This window comes from Cygnus olor, chromosome 3 (genome assembly GCF_009769625.2).
Source record: "Cygnus olor isolate bCygOlo1 chromosome 3, bCygOlo1.pri.v2, whole genome shotgun sequence".
Taxonomy (NCBI): domain Eukaryota; kingdom Metazoa; phylum Chordata; class Aves; order Anseriformes; family Anatidae; genus Cygnus; species Cygnus olor.
The window spans coordinates 116,471,710-116,489,344 of record NC_049171.1 but is presented as its reverse complement, the minus strand read 5'-3'; the positions used below and the strand labels follow the sequence as shown (position 1 = coordinate 116,489,344).

Here is a 17,635-nt window from a genome sequence, read left to right as displayed (position 1 = left end):
CCAGGCTTTGGATGCACGTTTTATTGTAAAAAAAAAAAAAACACACAGTAAAGCACCTTGCCTGGGGAGAACACTCAGGGTTTACCATGTCCACATTCAATGTTTGTTCATTTGGGTGCATTGGGTTGTGTGTGTGAAGTCCGGAAAACACCCGTAGATGAACATCTTCACTGCACTTATTTCAGGGTGGATATGAGTGTTAGGTAGGGTCTTTCCTTTTTGTTGAAGATTACTCGCCAAGTACTCTCGGGGCAGTGGCGATGACAACCTAATGAATTACTGCCAAAAACAGCATGACATCCTCTCACCTAATGGCTTTAGATAAGTTACTAAGTGCCGTGACTTAATTGTGCTCTGATAAGAGTGAGTAGCTAATGCATTTGATGGGTTTAACACCAATGTCTTCCCAGCACAAGATATTTTGCACAGTAAGTAGATTACAGTTATTCAGAGAAGAAGAAAGTCTCTACCCAGTGCTGATTGCCTGTTTATTACTTTTTTTTTTCTCCTGGCCTGAGCTTTGTCCCGCAGGATGCGGCTAGTGGTGTCTCAGCGCTTTGCCCCAGTAGGAGCTCACAGGAGCCACCAGCGCTGTGCCGCCTGTGAGCTGGGGACAGCTCTGTCACTGGTCCCACCAGCCATGAGCCCCATGAACCATGGGGGTTCATGGACCATGGTTCATATGGGTTTTCCTTGGGATTCTTTCATTTCTTGTGCTTACTTTGGTTCTCTCCTGTTCTGGGTGTATCCAGTGTGCGGTGTATTGTGAAGACTTGTTGCTCTTCTCACACGTCTTCCATTTCTTGTTAGTCTTTCCTGATTTTTTTACTTCCCTTATGTACCTTTTTAAAACAAAACAAAACCAAACAACACAAAACCCAAAGAACCATTGTAAGCAGGTGAAAATAGCTGCACACCCATTAAAGGGGGTTGCAGAAATGCTTACTGTGGTAGGACGCTGGGAAGTACACAAAGTGCCAGCTTCTCCTTATACTATATGCTAGTGGGTAATGTCATCCAGCACTGACGTGCGAGGGTTAGGGAGCACAAAATACAGTGCTGCACCTTCAGAAGGCAGAAAAACACCCTGTTTCTGGTGGTTGTGTTTACACAGGTAAACATTGCTAAGCCAGTGAGGAATTTGCTATAAGGGACTCCTATGGATTCAGACCTGTCTTTTTAAAGACTGTATTTCAAAGGTAGCTACGTTATCAAAGTACTCTTAAAAAAAAGTGTTTATTATTATTTTTAAGCATAAAAGAGTTGCTTAATAGATCCCCATCTGAGTATTGTGATATTCCCCAGTAACATTAGGAAAATTTAGTTTCCAAAATCTACAATATTAAAAAAACCTTACTGTTCTTGTAGACTGATTTTCCAGTTTGGGTCTTCTCAGGAATCCCCTTCTTGTTCTTTTCCTTGCTGGTGTCAGCTTGGCACAGCGCTTCCTGGCCATAAGGCTGCAAAAAGAATTGGAGATGAGGAGAGATAAAGTGCCAGAAAGTAGTCTGGGACAGGGGCTGTACCTGCTGACAGTTCTCATCACTTCTGCTTAGTGAACTGAAAACAAATGGACACCCGAATAGAAAACAAATTGCTGGGTGAACAGTGGCACAAAGGAAACCCATTTTTCTGTGTATCTAGAACCTGCATTTGCAAGCTCAGGCTGAAGCTTTTCCTTTGGCTGGGCCTTTATCAGGTCTCTGGAGGGGTTCCTCTGCCTCTAGAGAGCACTGAGCTGAACAAAGGCGATTTCTGGAATTGCCTGCTGGAATATCGGGATAAATGCTACTGATTCTATGAATAATCCCCCAGTTTCTTTAAAGTCCAGTAACACCAGTGACAAGGTATTGTGTATCCTCCCGCTATTATCACGAAAACTGTTAGAAAAAGTCTTTTAAAAGCTTCTTCAACTGTTGGCAGGTGTGGATACACAGGTGCACACAGTCGTGTAGCCAGCTTCAGTGAGCCTTGGTCTGTGAGGCGCGGGCTGAAGTTCTGTGGTGAAGGAGCCAGTATTTCCCTGTGGGGTGGCACCTAAGCAAGATGATTCCACCCTCTCCCTCTAGATGACAGCAGAACCCAGCCTTGCTATAAGGGGTTGTTTCCTGAGTATATTTCAAAAATAATATTGTTATTTGTTGGCTTGCTTGATTACTTTTTAAAAAAGTTTGAATTTACTCTTGATATACTGCCCGACTTGAGAACAAACTCTGTATGCTTCAGACAGCTGATAAAAAGGAAAAGTACTGGGAGTTTAAACATGATGTTCTTCATGAGTATCTGCTTCCACAAACACAAAACGTGTTCTCACGTGTGATAAATGTCTCTCTTTCACAGATAAAGTGCGAACCAGATGCTTCTTGACAAGCAAGATCCTGAACCCTCAGAGCCATCCTCATTTCTCCCTCCAGGTGAGTGTGTTTTTTGGAGACTGCTGTGCAGGAGCGCATCTGTGCTGCTGCAGTGCTTGCTGAATGAGCATGGGGCATTGATCTTGCATCCTTCCACCATGAGACTGATAAAGCCAGCGGCGTGAAGTGAACACCCTGCCTTAAGCTCTTTGACTCTGGGCAGTTAGATGAGCGCTCAGAAGCAGGCTCCTCTCCTCTCCATCGTGGAGGTGGATCTGGGTGAAGTGCCTTCTGCTGCACGGGGCTTTCCACCCACCTTGTGCCACCCAGGAGAATGCTCCGGGCAACTGCTTCTCTAAATGGCATGTGTTGCACTAAAGATAGTGATGTCCTTCACGATTCCCTTGTAGCCACCAAGGCTTTTGCCTGCATGGTGTCTGATCCTTGAAGAGAGCAGGTTTTTTCTGAGTTGAGGCTTTTTCAGGCATCCTCTCCTTTTTCCCGCGAGTTTCTGCTTCCTCGTTGGCTCCATGAGGCTCAATGACTGATTTTTGAAATGCTGAGCTAGGAGAGGGAACAGCTCAAGCCTCTGCTGCAACACCCAGGGGATGCACGCACATGCACTCTTGGCTATTTTGGTCTTCCTTTGCTTGGACTTGACTGCTAGAAAGAAAGCAAACATTGCCAAGTGAAGGGAAAAGGTTCTTGGGAATGCATTTTTTAGGAAGAAAAGCCCGCAAAAAAATTGTAAAACATTTGAATGCTCATGGTGCTTCCTCTGAATGATCTTTTCACAGAGATAAACAGGACAATTATGTACAAGGATTATACATAGGCTATAAGATGGGCTTCAAGAAAACTTTACTCCAGTGATTATTGCTCCCTTTTTAGGGTGGAATTGTGAAATCGGTAGGTGCAGCTGCAGTGAAAGCACTAGAAGGGACAATGTGGTGATTCACTTTCTCTAGAAGTGTATGCTGGTTTTAAGTAGCAGCGATAGGCAGTGCTTTTCCAAGAAATGCTTTATACCCAAATGCTTACTTTGTGAATGTTGTGAGTTGTTCAAACAAAAATTGCAGGTTTGAATAATTGCCATTTTACCTGTTCCTGGGCTGCAGCGGTTACTTAAAAGACACGGGTTCTGGGTGGGAATTGAGGGGAAAACTTTTTTTTTTAACCAGAGCAGGAATTTGTGAGGTACAGCAGAATAAAAGATATTAGCTTTCCTGACTTGAAAATCACTTCAGACTCTGGCTTGAAGGCAGAGAAGGCCTGTGGGAAGGCACGAGGGGCTGGGAGAGAACTGGTTGGAGGAGTCAGGTGTGATAAACCTGTGTCTTGCAATGAGGAAGGATTCAAGAGGCTGAGGCTGAAGAGCAGTACAGGGCTGGTGTGGGTTGGTGGGGGCGTTTTGCAGGCCTTTTTGGCTGAAAGTGGAGTCTGCTTTACCTGCCCCTGCAAGATGCTGCTTCTTTGGCCTCACAGCAGCTGTAACTCACATGGGGGACACAACAGTTCTTGATACATACGTGTGAGGCCTTGGGTACTTGACACTCGTCCTTGCAGTCTACATTTCTGCTCAGCTTGTTATCATGGTACTTCTTTCAAGTAGCCTAACTGCTTTAGGGCTGCTCTGTTGCGTGCTGCCTCTGCAACAGGGCTCCCCTAAACTCACCTTGCCCTTTGCAATGTATTTCCTGAGAAAGGTGCTGTGTGCAAGGGGGGTTATTTAAACATTTTGTTTGTTGTTAGAGCTCTTCAGATGTTGAGCAAATCCTTGATGTCTTGGTTGCTGAAACAAATGGAGCTCTGGGTACTACCTCTGAAGCAGCACAGAGTCTGGCAGCAGGTGGGAAGCCCTACTAAAACAGCACGAGAGAATATGGAGCGCTGTGTCCCTGCTGTGGGACTGCTCTGCTGCCAGGGTGCAGCAAAAGATCAGTCTGCTCAATCAGAGTTGCTGGCTGTTGCCTTCTCGGGGCTGTGAAATGGGGAGAAGGTGAAAAGTAGCCTGCAAAATGTCTGGGCTGCTCTGAGAGGTAACCAGGCTTTTCGGAGAGCCACAGGATGTGCTCACGCTGATGTGCTTGGGTGAGGACAATGGGTAAGGCTTTTCTGAACTCGGGATGTGATTTGCTCTCTGAGGGGCATCAAAAGGGGTGTGCAATCAGTGCGCACAGCTCGGGGGAGCAGCTGTGACAAGATGTGACTTGGGCTTGGTTACGACCACATGAGGAGCCTGTGAGTGCTCCCACGTCTCAGCGCAAGGCACGTGGTGGCACGTGGTGGGGCTCAGCGCCAGCCCTCCTGGCTGCAGTGGCTCCCCGGCCATCTTCAGAGGGGACGGTGCTGCAGCGACAGCTTCTGCTGCATCCTTCATCCCACCCAAGCTGTTAGGCTTTTGGGTAGCTGTGGGGTCGGAGCATCCCCTTGCCACTGAGTGCAGTCAAATCCTGTTACGTGGGGATCTTCTGGTGAGCTTCGTGGTAGGCGTTGCAGTGATTATGCTTTGTAACACAATAAAGGCTAGTTAGGACACAAAACTCTGACTTTAAATGCACCCTGTTGCTTTGGGCTAACAGCTAAACTGGAACAATCTGCTTTATTTCCAGCTGCAGTGTCTTTTTGCTCTTCCCCTCAAGAGCTAATCTTCAAGAATATATGTAGCTATTCACAAATCTCTTATTTTGCTCCACTTTATTTCTGTTTCTGGTAATACCAAAGACCCCAGTCAAGGTTTTCGAGCTCTGTTTTCCAAACAAGGGAGTATGTGATCCCTGCCCCACTTTGGAATAATGTGAGTCAAAGGTTCTTGCTTGCTTGGAATGAAAGTAAAGTATCATCTGCTCCTGTTTACAAGGCCTTCCAGACAGTAGGGGAAAAAAAAACACCTGAAATGAATACGAGAAACTACACCCAAACAAAGAAAGTTATGAACTACCAGAGTAGGAAAATAGAAGAGATTTGCAATGGGAGAGCCGATACCATCCTGCTTCCTTCATCTGCAATTCACTTCTTCTGGAAGCTGAGCCACGGGGCCCAGCCAAGCTCAGGAGCTGAGGACGGGCACGGCAGGGACTTGCAGGGAGCATCTCTCCTAACTGCTGTCCTTTCCTGCGCTGGTGCTGGGAAAGGATACATTTGCACAAAAGGGTTGCAGGCCCTTAGAAGTGAGGATGTCACAGCCCGCTTCATACGGCACATAAAGAATGAAAACTCTGATGACATCAGATACACAAATTGATCCCAATAAAAATGTCCCTCTACTACATGCCTAAAGGCTCCAAAACAGCAAAATGTTTGAATTTGTTCCTTGGGCTAAGCACTGTAGATAGCAAACACAGCTCAGAGATCTAGATCTTTAACAAAGAACCGGTCTGTAGCTTTTATTTCCATTAATACAGGGAGCATTAAAAACCTATGGACAGGACAGAGACTCTTTGGCACTGTACAGCAGCCTTTGTTCTCTGAAATCGGGGGATTTTACATATGGTATCTACACAGCAGCACAAACATGCGGCTCCTGGGACAGAAACCTACGGGTCTCTGAACACTGACTGTTAGAAATATTTGATCAGGACAAACACCTTGTCTTACAAAAACAGCTCTTGGATTTTTTTTTTATTTTTTTAAATGAAAAGATCTCAAAGCTGCTGAATTCTCAGCATCTGTTGCTATTCTTGTAGCAGAGGTTAGTACCTGTAAGTACACTTAAAAAAAAATGTCTGCATGAATATCTGCTGTTGCTAGTGGATGGGATTTCATTTTTCAAGTCTCAGCAACACGTGCCCGAAATGGTTTCGTTACTTGGCTCTTTGCCTCTGTGTGAGGTAAATCGTCAGCCTGCTGAATGTGCAGATGGAATCGAGCAATAATCTCGTGTTGAAAATCAGTTTTGAAGCAAGTGCTGATGTGCTCCCCTCGCTTTGGGGGCACTGCAGCATCGCAAACTCCTCACCGCCTGTTCGCTGCCTGGGCTCAGGGTTGTGGCAGCTCTCCGGAGCCTCGGTTGTGGAAGACAGCATGTAAAGGCAGAACGAAAGGATCGTCCTGCCTTAATCATCCTGCAGTGTCTCATTCTTCCCCTTTGCAATTAATTTTTGCATTTCTTTCCCTTATCCGAGTTAGAGCTGAGCAGCTGCAGGCACCAGAGCTATTTGCCGGAGCTGGATGTGCACAGCACCTTGCTACCGAGCCTGAGGAGATCTTTCTCACGTTCCTTCCAGGAATGTTCTCTTCTTGAATAATACCTATGTACTTATGTTAGGAGAAATGGTAAATTCAACTTCACTGATGTGAATAAAAGCAGTATCTGTCTTGCTTGGTGAAATGTGTTACAGATTCTTGCTTTGCTTGGGCTGTATCCGTGACAGCTGGCAAGGCAACGTCTCACTGCGTGAAGTGTGTGCTGGTGTGTTTGTAGGTGATTATAAAAGTAACTTCAGGGGTAGTGTCCAGGTTTGCTGCTGCTTAGCACATGAACAAGAACCCACAGGCTCTTTTTTTTGCTAAATTCTTTTGTTTTTGTTCCTCCTTTGGAAGCACAGGGGCTATGAAGTCTGGTGTTCCCTAGTTTTGCTGAAGGACATTTTGAGGATCTCAGGAAAATGTACCAGAGTGATAGAGGCAGTGAACTTCGGTGGAGAGCAATCACCTTGAGCTAACTCGTGGTCTGTAGTTTTAAGGGGTAATCAAACGCTGGGTTCTTGTAAGAGACTAAGTGTGTACCATATTGCTCACTGTGAGGCTTTTTATGTGCCTTGCACAGACAAACAGACAAAATGATTGTGGAAATGAGAAAGAGTCCGCTTGCTGCAGACAGAGCAGCAAAGACAGACTTGTAGCTGAGCTTCGTTTGAAATCTGGTGCACGAGTTACCTGCAATTCCCTGACTTGTCACCTGGCTTGACCTGCTTTGTTCGAAGCAGTCACACAGATGTGGTAAGTGGTGTACGGTCGCAGGTTATACAGGGTGTACTGTCTTGCTGTGGCATAAATATTGTCCAGGACGAGCCGTCTCTCCTCGTTGCCTTGGTCGTGAAGCATCAGCTGATAGGTACGAACAACTGAATTTGGAGCGCACCAGTGTACCTGTGCAGAGCTGTCTGTGACTTCAGACACCTCTCTGAGCCTCGGAGGGTCCGGGATTTCATCCTCCCTTGACATGCCAGGGCACAAACATCGGGATATGCTCTGAAGTTCGCTGCACGGTCTCTGAAGGTGCCTGCAAGGATTGTAGTCGCACGAGGTGTATACCTGTTGCATGGGGGTTCTGTTGTCTGCTCCTCATACTCGTAGTCGTCCACGTAGTGTATCAGTGACCTGGTGGATGCTGATGCCGAGTGAGTGCCGGACCGTGTGGAGTTCAGCCGGCGCAGCTCTGTCTGCGGGGTTCTTTCCACAGCAAAGGAGTGAATGTAATGGTCAGCGGCATCTGGATCCTCCCTTGCTGTAGAAGAATAATCACTGGTGGGCTGGCTGAATGGGCCTTGCTGGGGAAACGCCTCCTGAGTTTTTCTGAGCTCCCTCTGAGGCTGATCTGTTTGAGCGTGACTCATGGCGCTGCGATCCGGGGCCCGGCTGTGGAGCTCTCTGAGAAAACCGGGGGAGGTGGTTGCTGGCGTGGGGGAAGGGGGATGGCTCATGGCTTCAGAAACTTCCTCGTCCTCCCGGGAGGAATTGCTGGCTTTTTTGAGCAGCAGCTCGGCTGGGTTGGCTGCGGTTGTGCTCGGTGCATTCCTGTGAGTTAGGGAGCTGGTGTGAGTGTCTTTGGTTAGCAGAGCAGAGCCTGTCGTTACTGCGGCCGTGCTGGTGTAGCTGGCAAAGCTGAAAGCTTCGTCTTCGGTGGAGGGTGTGTTTGAATCGGGCAGCGTGACGTTTCTCTCAGACTGGCATTCATCGTAGAGCTCTTGCAGTGTAAAAATTGTGGAGGGTCTGTCCCAATTTTCCTGGGACACATTGCAAAAAGTGTCTGAAACCCTGCAGAGGGAACAAGTTAGAACAGAGAAATTCAGCACGAACCTTACAGGTCCCTGTCAGCCTTTTGGATGGTCGTTGGCAACCTGCTGTCCAAAACCAGTCTTCACATTAAAGAAGACATGAAACTTAGAGCAAGGCTAGGTTGTACTGACAATAGTCCTGTGCTTGGCAGATGGCTTTCCACAGCACTGTGAACGCAGCTGACTGGCTTTAGTCAGACTTTAATGCCTCACTAAGAGGGGACTGCCTGCAGAGGGTTGTAACGGGGTCCTCAAGATCCTTAAGGCCAGCTGGCTCAGGCAGCGGGAGCTGTGCTAACACTGGGTGTGCTTTTAAGTGACGGAGCTCGATTTCTTTCTTTGCTCAGACACTGCAGCTTTTTGTGAAGAACGCAAATGCTAAGGCTGTCCTGATGAGAGGCGATCTGATTTTAACAACCTACCTCCCTGCTTTCTTCACCACGGGTGACAAAACTTCTTGGTGGCCCTTCCCAAGGAAGAGAGATCCTACATATGCAAAGTAACTGCAGCTTACTGCGGTCATTCTGTTGGAGAATGTGGAAACAACCGGGGACAAATGGTGCTGTTTGCAGGGGGCTTTGTGCGCTGCCTGTGCTGATTGAGGCTCTGGGAATACGAGGGCAAGCGGGAAATAATAAGCGAAACTGCTTGCAACGTCTTCTGGTTCTGCTTCCAGTGCTGGCCCACCAAGGCCACCTAGCTAGCTTATTTTTATCTCTTTAGTACAGAAAATATGGACAAAAAGAGCAAATAAACTATTCTCACCCTGAAGTAGAATCCACAGCTAATACCACTTTACTTTTCTACATATGCCCATCACATTTATGTACTTTCAAGTATAGTTCAGCCATGGTATTTACCCCTAAAGAAGACTTTATTTTGCATTTTTACCTCTAGTGGAAGGGAAGAACACACAAGGAGTCTGAAAAATTTGGATCGTGGTGACTGTTTGGTCCCCAAATAACTTGCAGATTTGAGTTATGTCAGAAGAGCTTTACTTTATCTCCTTGAACTCACTCACCTTTGCAGCACAACTTTCTTGGGCTTGGAGAGCAGCCAGGAGAGCCTGCAGTCACACAGCAGGGGATTTCCATGCAAGTTGATGGTGATGCTGTCTGATGAAGTGATATTCCAAGGATTAAAGGAACTCAGGTTACAGCTACAAGATGACAAACACAATAATTAGCAAGTGCTGAGCTACCTTCCAGGACTGGAGCATGCTTAGTACCCCAATGTGCGTAGGACACAGAGCAACGTTCCCCGTTCCCTCAGAAACCCCGCGCTGTCACACCAGCACTCTTCTGCACTTGGAGGTCCGGCTGCCACCTGCCCATCACTGACTTGCACGAGGCAGCCACTGTCTGCCAGTGCCTAACAGGAGCTCTGTGAGTGGCCAAGGGCTTCAGAGGTGGGTCACACCTTTAGAGATGGCAGCTGGAAAGAACAGATGATCGCTGCCATCACGCAGTCAGCTGCGCTCTATGTTCTGTCATTTCTCTGGCTTCTTTCTCAATCTGCTTCTAATGACTTGACTTCCTCGATGCCAGTCACCCTCCTCTTGTCAGTTACCTCTTGCAACATGCACTCACATCTCCTACGTCAGATGATGAACGTAGGAAGCATTGTTAGCCTGACGGAGCTGCAGAAAAAAAGCATGATAGTGTGACCCCTGCAGCCTGAGTGCTCAGAAGATGCTCTCTTTCGCCTGTGACTGTAATTGTTATTCCTCTGGTTTTTGAGTTTGGGTCATGATTTTTGGTGCTGATATTTCTATGGGTGTTGTAAAGTGCTGTGTAAATTCAATGTGGCAATCTAGTGAGGCATTTTTTTATTTGTATTTTTTGGTTAAACTGGTTTCTTTATTTTCCTGAAACTGGTTCCTAGAACACAGCCACTGCTCTAGTGTTTGCTTTCTGATACGCTAATCTGGGCTGATATAGAAGGTTTTCTAAGGTGCCCTCCAAATCTTTTTCTTTGTTGACTGTTCTGCCTGCAGTTTACTTACCTCCGTTTTCATAGAGGTAGGTAAACTTTTTTTTTAATTATTAAAAAAAACAAACAACTCACTTCTGAAATGAGAGGTGGCTCAGATGAGGTGTGCTTTCAAACATCTCTGTCCTTACAAAACCCAGGGAGTGGGAGTCGTCACAGTTGAGCTCCCTGAGATGAGGCATGGACCTGAGGTCGGTATCGAGACTTCTTAGTCGGGACATCTTTGTCAGGTGAAGCGCTCTGAGGTTGGGCATGTCTTTGGCCCACTCTGGTTGAACTGAAGCAGAAAAGAGATTTTTACCTTTTGCATAAACAGAGCATTGCTGTGGATTTCTGCCGAGCAAAAAAAAAGGTAGAATGAGCTGTATGGGCTTGGTGAGGTGAAACCTCAAGCCTGGGGAGTGGCTAAGCTGCTGTTTACTGGAATCAGGGCACATCCATGTGGGAAAAACCCCTCTGTGCTGCCTCCACCTTGCACGCTGTCTGGGAGAACTGCCACTGTTGGGTGCTGTCAGTGAGGGCGCTGCCCTGACCCCACGCCGTGGTTCTTGGTCAGCGTTAACAAGCAGCCTGCCAGTGAAACCTCCCGGGGCCCCTGGGAGACTAGGACTGGTTCATATCAAAAAAGCTATGAATAAAGCTGTGAAATGAGGCAGAGAAGCATGTGAGGGGGCCTTGCGGATAGGCCAGGAAGGCACTAGACCAGCGTGCAGGAGAACTGGGGGCAGGTGTTGGCTCTGCCCCAGCTGGGCAAGGCGTTCAGCGTCTCTCCCTCAGCACCTCAGGTATAGGCTGAAGCTGACAGAGGAGGCAAACAGAAAAACCGTGTGTCAGTTGCCCAGGGCAGGGACAGGCTCGCTGTGTGGCAGCTATTTGGCTGGCTGCCGACACAAAACACCTCTCTGCGCTACATCGAGGCAGCGATACAAGCGGAGTATGAGTGGGGCCTGACAATGAATGATTTCAGCAGTTTGTCTGGAAAGAGAAGTGACTCCCCTGCGTTTCCCAAAGCTCACCTCAGGGCGGGCAGCAGAGGAGCTGGGCAGCAGAGTGAGGCAGAGCCCTGTCGGTGCCTTGCCTGTCCTCAGGGATACCGCTGTGCATGAGGGCTTCTCCCCAGCAGCTACGTGACTGGCTGGAGAGCGCCTGGCACGCTCACATCAGCAGCGGATGAGGCCAAGGCCCCGTGTTTACAGTGAGGGATTTGTCGACTTACTTTTCTCCAGAAAGGTCCCGCTCAGATCAAGCACGTTGATGGTGTTCCCAGTCCTGTTTGTAGACTCGCTGGGAGATGTGCTGACGGCAAAAGCAGACTCCCTAATTCCCCTGCGGTTGTCCTGCCCGAGCAGAGTTGTGGAGAGGTTTAGGAACTGTAGCTGAGGGTAGCAGGAGAAAGCCAACGGCTGGATTTCAGTCAGTGGGTTTCCAGCCAGGGACAGCCACCTCAGGCTGGGCAGGAAGGAAGCGTGGCACAATGGCACAGACGACAGCTTGTTAAAGCTTAAGTCCAGGAAAAGGAGACTGCTGAGAGCATCAGGTCCCCACCTGACCACCCGGAGAAGGTTCTGCCTCAGCGAGAGGATGCGCAGCCGTGGCAGGCTTGCTATCTCTGTGCTGTTCACCTCTTCTAGGAGGTTGTTGCTGAGGTCTAAGGTCTCCAGGGCCTCTGGTAGGCAGGCAGGGAAGGTCGTCAGGGTGCTGCTGGTCAGCTGCAGGGTGATCCAGGTCCTGTTCTTCTGATCCTCGCAGGACATGCTGGTGAGGTTAACGTTCTCCCAAGAGTCTTCCTGAGCCAGCTGGAAAAATGTGGTGACATCCCTGGATGCCACAGGCTCCGCTCTGCTCGGGGCCTGATGCTGTGCTCCTCACCAGCAGGGAGAGGGTGAGCAGAAGGGACAGCATCCTTCTGCCAAGTGCCTTGCTGTTAGTTGTGATATCTGTTTGGATTTTGTTTCAGGGAGGGGAAAACAAAACGTCAGCATTAAGAGCTAAATTAACATTCCTCCAGGTAGCTACAAGCTGTTTGAAAGTGAAACATTTATAACTGCTTTCCTGGTGCATCCAGGCAGTGCAAGTGATAATTAATTTCTGTAATTAAGCCTAAGTAAACTCGAGCCCTTTGGGACAGCAGTACCATGTGATCTTAGTCTAAGTTTGCCTGCAATCTTCCATGCAGTCTGACACGATGAACAAGCAAAGTCAGTAGGGAGCTAATAAAATAAATTGTTCGTGGTTTTCTAGGATATTCAAATTCTGGTAAATTTGGAGAATCAAGAGCAGTAGCTCAGGACTACTCTGGCCTGGGGTGTGCTGCTCCGCTGTGAAAATACCGGTTGGTAGGGCACGAGCTGTAGGAGAGAGGCGTATTACCATGCTATGGGGCTTTGCTTTCCCACCTGATTGTGTATCGCTCTCCCCAGAGCTCTCCGGCTGTGCTCCCAGGGTAGAGGTGTCCGGGGGGAGGTACCAGGCAATAGGGCCAGGGCCAGGGTGACCATGGCACGGGATTGTTCTCTGTGAGGGTGTTGGTGCAAAGCAAGCGTATGGACCTAGGGCAAGGGAGGACTGCCAAACATTCAATTAAAGGATGCAGGAGCTCAAACTGGGCTGGGCTGCAGTTGGTGTGCAGGTGAAAGTGCCTTTTCTCTCTTAGGAGCAACTTTCTGTCCCTTAGCAAGAGTCGAAACAGCAGCAGCCCAGGGCTCGTGTGGGCTCTGCCTGGGCAGTTCTGGCACACCCAGCTCCACCCCAGCTTGGTTGGGGCGGGCATCGCAGCCCCCGGCGCGCTTGTCCTTATCCTCTGAGGTGGGCAACGAGTGGCGTTTTTGACAGGGAAACATTTGTGAAAAATTCATGAAATCCACGGGACTCGTAAGCACCAAATGAGCCTACATGGTTCTGAGAATTTTAAAAGCTCAGTAGGAAACTGAAGACCCATAAAAATAATTTAAAAAAAAGTCCCAAATGACTTGCCCAAGGCCGCACAGGTAGGTCTGTGTCAGAGGAAGGAATTAGCCACAGCCCTAAACTAGTGCTTTACTTGCTGGGCTGCCTTTCATGCTTGCAGGCATTGCAATGATCATTCCTCATCTAAAAACCTACCACTGCGGGGGTGGCTGAAGCCCCCTCTGGTATGAAATATGGCAGACTTTTCCTGGCCATGAAAGCCGCTTGCCATTCCCTGGGTGGTGCCAGGAATTGCCAGGTCATCCCCTATCGCTCCCATCTCAGGTTTGAAATAGGGACTGGTATATTTTGGTCACCTGTGTACTTTTTGGTATCTGGAGCCGTGCAGGAGCTGAGCAGCCTCAGTGGAGATGCTGGATTCCATGGCACATGGCACCCAGAGGATGGGAGCAGTGGCACTGCTGGATCCTGGTCCCACATTAGCACTTAGTCCCCAGATCTAAACCGCAGCCGCTTGCACGTACCTGCCCAGCAGTCCTGATGCCTTGTGCCTCCCCTCTGCGCAGCACCGGTTGCCCGGCCCTGATTTTATACACTTGGGTGACTCAGCCGAGGAGCGTAAAATGTCTCTGTTCTCTTCCCGGCTTCCCCTGCTCACGGCTCTGCCCACAAACGCAGGCGAGGTTTGTTCCAGGCTCGCCCCCACAAGCAGCTTCCCCCTGCCTGGAGAGGGGGTGGCTCCGCTCAGCTTTCCCCGCTCCTCCACCCGGCAGGAGGAGGGTGGGAGGGCTCCGTTTCCCAACACTGCTCCCCAGGCAGGGCTGCTCCGTCTGTCTGCTCCAAGCAGCGCGTGGAGGGAACAGATCCGTGTCTCCGGTCCCAACTCGCACATCTCCCACTGACTGGCGGAGAGGGGCCGGGAGGGGAGAGGAATTACTGTGTGTGTTTTGCTGGCAGACAAAGATGATGTAGAGCTAAGGCTCTGCCTGCTGACGTGGGCTTCGATACCTCTAGGCGCCAACAAAGGCTTAAAGTATTTACGTTGCTCTGTAAGACACTTGCATCTGGGGGAAGTCCTGGAAACGTTCCCCCAGAACAAATGCCTTTTGACACAATGGTCCCTCTAGGGAGGCATTCTGCTCTGGGACGTGCCCAAAGCAAAGCTCTCACCTGCTGCTCCTGCAGAGCGTTTTCAGCTGAGGGAGTGGGCCTGCGGCATCGTGCACCGAGTGTGACAGCTCTGGAGGCTGCTCTGAGTCCTGCTGAACGGGGCTTCTCTTCTTGGCTCTGCCTCTGCCGTGCTGCATGGCTGGGGGCAGTTCCCTTCCTGCTCCCTCACTCATCCTTTGGTGTAAGACTGACGATGAAAACCAAGGGACCTGCTCTGAGCCAGGTCTCTCGGCATTGCCACGATTCAAATAATTAGGTCAGGAGCTGGGACTAAAGGCAGGAACTCAAAGGGAATGAATTAGTAGAGGTTGTACCAAAGGAAAAGCATAAGTGTGGTTGTTCAGTTGCTGCTATAAGCCGATTAATGATCAGGATTTCAGGGAGAACAGTAGCTGGTGCTTTCCATTTGTCAGGAGGACAGAACAGATTGTGGCATGGAAGGCAAAACAGACCTGTGAGTTTTGGTGCTAAAGTGCAGATCAGGGTCTTGCTTTCACAAAAACCTTGACTCTGCATGTACGCAGGCCTTATCTTCTGACCGTGTCATGCATTATCTGCGTGGGGAGAGGGCCTTGAGGAACACCAGAACATCCACAGACTGAGATATGGGCTTTCGGCAGGACTCTTGGAGCCCTTGCGGGTCCCTGTGAGGCTGGGTGTGATGTACACGCTGTTCCGTGTGGAATGGCTCTTGGGCAGGACAGTTTCCTAACTGGGGGGCTAATCCCCCAGATTAACCCGGGTGGAGCAGCTGGCAGTCCTGCGCTCCGGGGAGCACGCAGGCCGGGTGCCTGCAGACCAGCAGGTAGCTTCACAGACCCACCGGGTTCAAAGGGCAAACGGGAGCAGGTTAAAAAATTCTGAAGAATTTGCTGCAGGGGTGAGTGGAAGCAAAGTCAGCCTCAGCCAGAGCAGTGGAAACCCTGCCTTCCCTTTGCCTTTGCAGGCAAATATTTGCCCTGCCAAATTCTGCTTTGCTTTTAATGCGTTCAACCTTACGATTTCATTCTGGGGACTGAGACGAGCGGCCTGTTAAGACTGGAAACTGCAAGCGAGCCGTTCATGTCAGTGAAAGTGGAAGCAGGGTGGAGTCATTGCCCCGGGGGAGCCTGATTCTGAGCAATACAGAGAAGCTCTTCCATGGAGTAGAGCTCCACGTTCGTCTGATTTTTGGATGCCCGATTTTTGGGGCGGGCATTATATTTTCCCAGCTCTTAGCCTAGCTGCGAACTAGTAATTTGGAACCTTGCTGGCATGGCGCATCTGGGAGAGCTGCCCAGGTGCTGACGGAGGTTTCCCCAGGCAGGAGGCAGATCTCTCACCAGCTTCCTTGAAATCATCCCGCAGCAGCAGGGACTTCCCCTGTGTGTCTCTTGAGCCAGTTCTCATGGCACTGCTTCTTCAGGTTATTGCTCTCCTTCACGTGCTTTTCTGGGAGTTTCAGTGGCAACCCGAGGGAATGTTCAACAAAGGCAGGCATTCTTGTCAGCCTTTTTTTCACTGGGATGATGTATGCGGCACGAAGAGCTAAACCAGATGCCCCCTCCGCAGGGCTGGCTGTGCCGCACAAACCCCCCTGCCTGCAGGAATGCGGCAGAGGGATGAGCCCCGCATTCCTTTGTGACACCGAGATAGGAGAGACCAAGGCGAGGATGGTACCAGGCAGTAAAGTTTAAGAGATGAGTGTTTCTCAGTGGCTGTGATCCAAGCGATGGCTAATTATGAAAAAATCCTGAAAAATCTGGAGAATGGCTTTTAAAGCCAACAGAAAAAAAAGGAAATACTTTACAGGTCACTTCACCGAGCAAACACAAGCAAGATGCTTTCCTGCAGAGAGCAGGGAGAGAGGATTATTTAGCCTGAGGTTTCAGGCATGTGTGCTGTCCGCTGCAGTAACGCCGTCTGAAGGCAGCAGCGATCCCCTGTGGAACGTGTGCGAGAGCAGACAGCGGCCGCTGACATTGGGAGCATTTTAGCCTCACCTGTCTTTGGTTTAATTAAGCATGACATACAGAATGCAGTCACAGCTGAGCCAAGGTATTAGTTTCCTAAAGGTTTTTGGTTTAATCTGTATAACATTCCTGTCCTCTGCATTGCAAAATGCCTCTTTCTTCAGCAATGCCTTCCATTCCAGGGTGGACACTCTCTCTGTCAAGCACCTCTCACGCGTCTGGCCCTGTGCAGTTAGTGACTCAGTTACTACAGCCCACTGAGGCCATGGTCTTTCAACCTGTGTATAATCCAGTGGTACAACGCAGCAGAAGGCAAGTTTAACCAGGTTACTGCATGAGCAAGGGAGTGCAGGGGTACACTGGGGCATGCCATCCCGCTCTGGCTCATCCGTGGGCTGCCTGCAGGAGCTACGGTCACTGCAGGGGGAAAAAACACTCCTTTTCTGAGTGTTCCTTAGTGCTCATCGAACAGCCTTGCGAGAGGCAGATAGCTGATGTTCTAAAAAACCATGGAGACAGGACAAGGGCAAGGGAGCATGCCCCCAAAGTGAAGATGGCAAATGGTGGGGCTTACGGGCAGGCCTGAGTGAGCTGGCAGAGCTCCCCCCTGCAGCAGGAAGCCCTGTGCGAAAGGCAGTGACACACTGCAGGGAGATGAAGGGAGGGGCAGCACAGCGAACGGAAAGATTTGGTAGTTTTTGGAATCTCAGCCAAGACATCCCTGACTGCAAGCTGGCGTGTTAGCTCAGCGCTAACAGCAGCTGCGCGCCGTGCTAATGAGGACTGCATTTAAGTTCCCCTGGCTCTGCGTTCCCATATTCAGATCATTCAGACAGCAGGTAGCAAGTCGAGCTCTTCCACGTGACAGCTGTGTGATGAACTCTGCACCGAGAGTGGCGAGCACGGCGCTCTGCTCCCCGATGAAAAATTTAAGGCAGCCTCTTGCTGCCGAACGAGGGGCTCAGGCAAGCTTTAAACATTGCAAGTGTTCGGACTTGGCCTGTTACAGGTGGTGCTCACGCTCTGTGGAGAATACCCGGCTTGTGCCAAGCATGCCACTCCTCAGCTGGAGTAAACTTGATGGTCCCTCAACCCGTGTGCAGGAGGTACAGAGGAGGGGGACGTACAGCGAGCTGGGAAGCAGCCTGTATCTGCTCGCTGTACTGCAAAATATAAAGCCATGGTTTGTCTAAATTGAACGGGATTCTCCAGCAGCCTTCTGGCACGCACTGGAGAAAAGCACAGCAGGTGACAGCAGAAT

The 17,635-nt window shown here is 49.5% G+C and overlaps 1 protein-coding gene and 1 long non-coding RNA gene across 2 annotated transcripts in view; one reads left to right on the top strand and one right to left on the bottom strand.

Annotated features, from left to right (window-relative positions):
- LOC121066821 overlaps window positions 1-17,635 on the top strand; it is a 35,324-nt gene that overhangs the window by 600 nt on the left and 17,089 nt on the right. Inside the window, exon 2 of the long non-coding RNA XR_005817979.1 lies at window positions 2,341-2,414. This is a non-coding gene — a long non-coding RNA (uncharacterized LOC121066821). The remainder of the gene's footprint in view (window positions 1-2,340; window positions 2,415-17,635) is intronic.
- Window positions 5,716-12,279, bottom strand: LRRN4 (leucine rich repeat neuronal 4). The gene is given in 7 exon segments (XM_040550496.1): window positions 5,716-7,262; window positions 7,265-7,618; window positions 7,621-8,333; window positions 9,375-9,512; window positions 10,421-10,622; window positions 11,562-12,190; window positions 12,192-12,279. Coding segments are annotated over 7 exon segments (2,340 nt in total). The 5' UTR covers window positions 12,248-12,279; the 3' UTR covers window positions 5,716-7,014.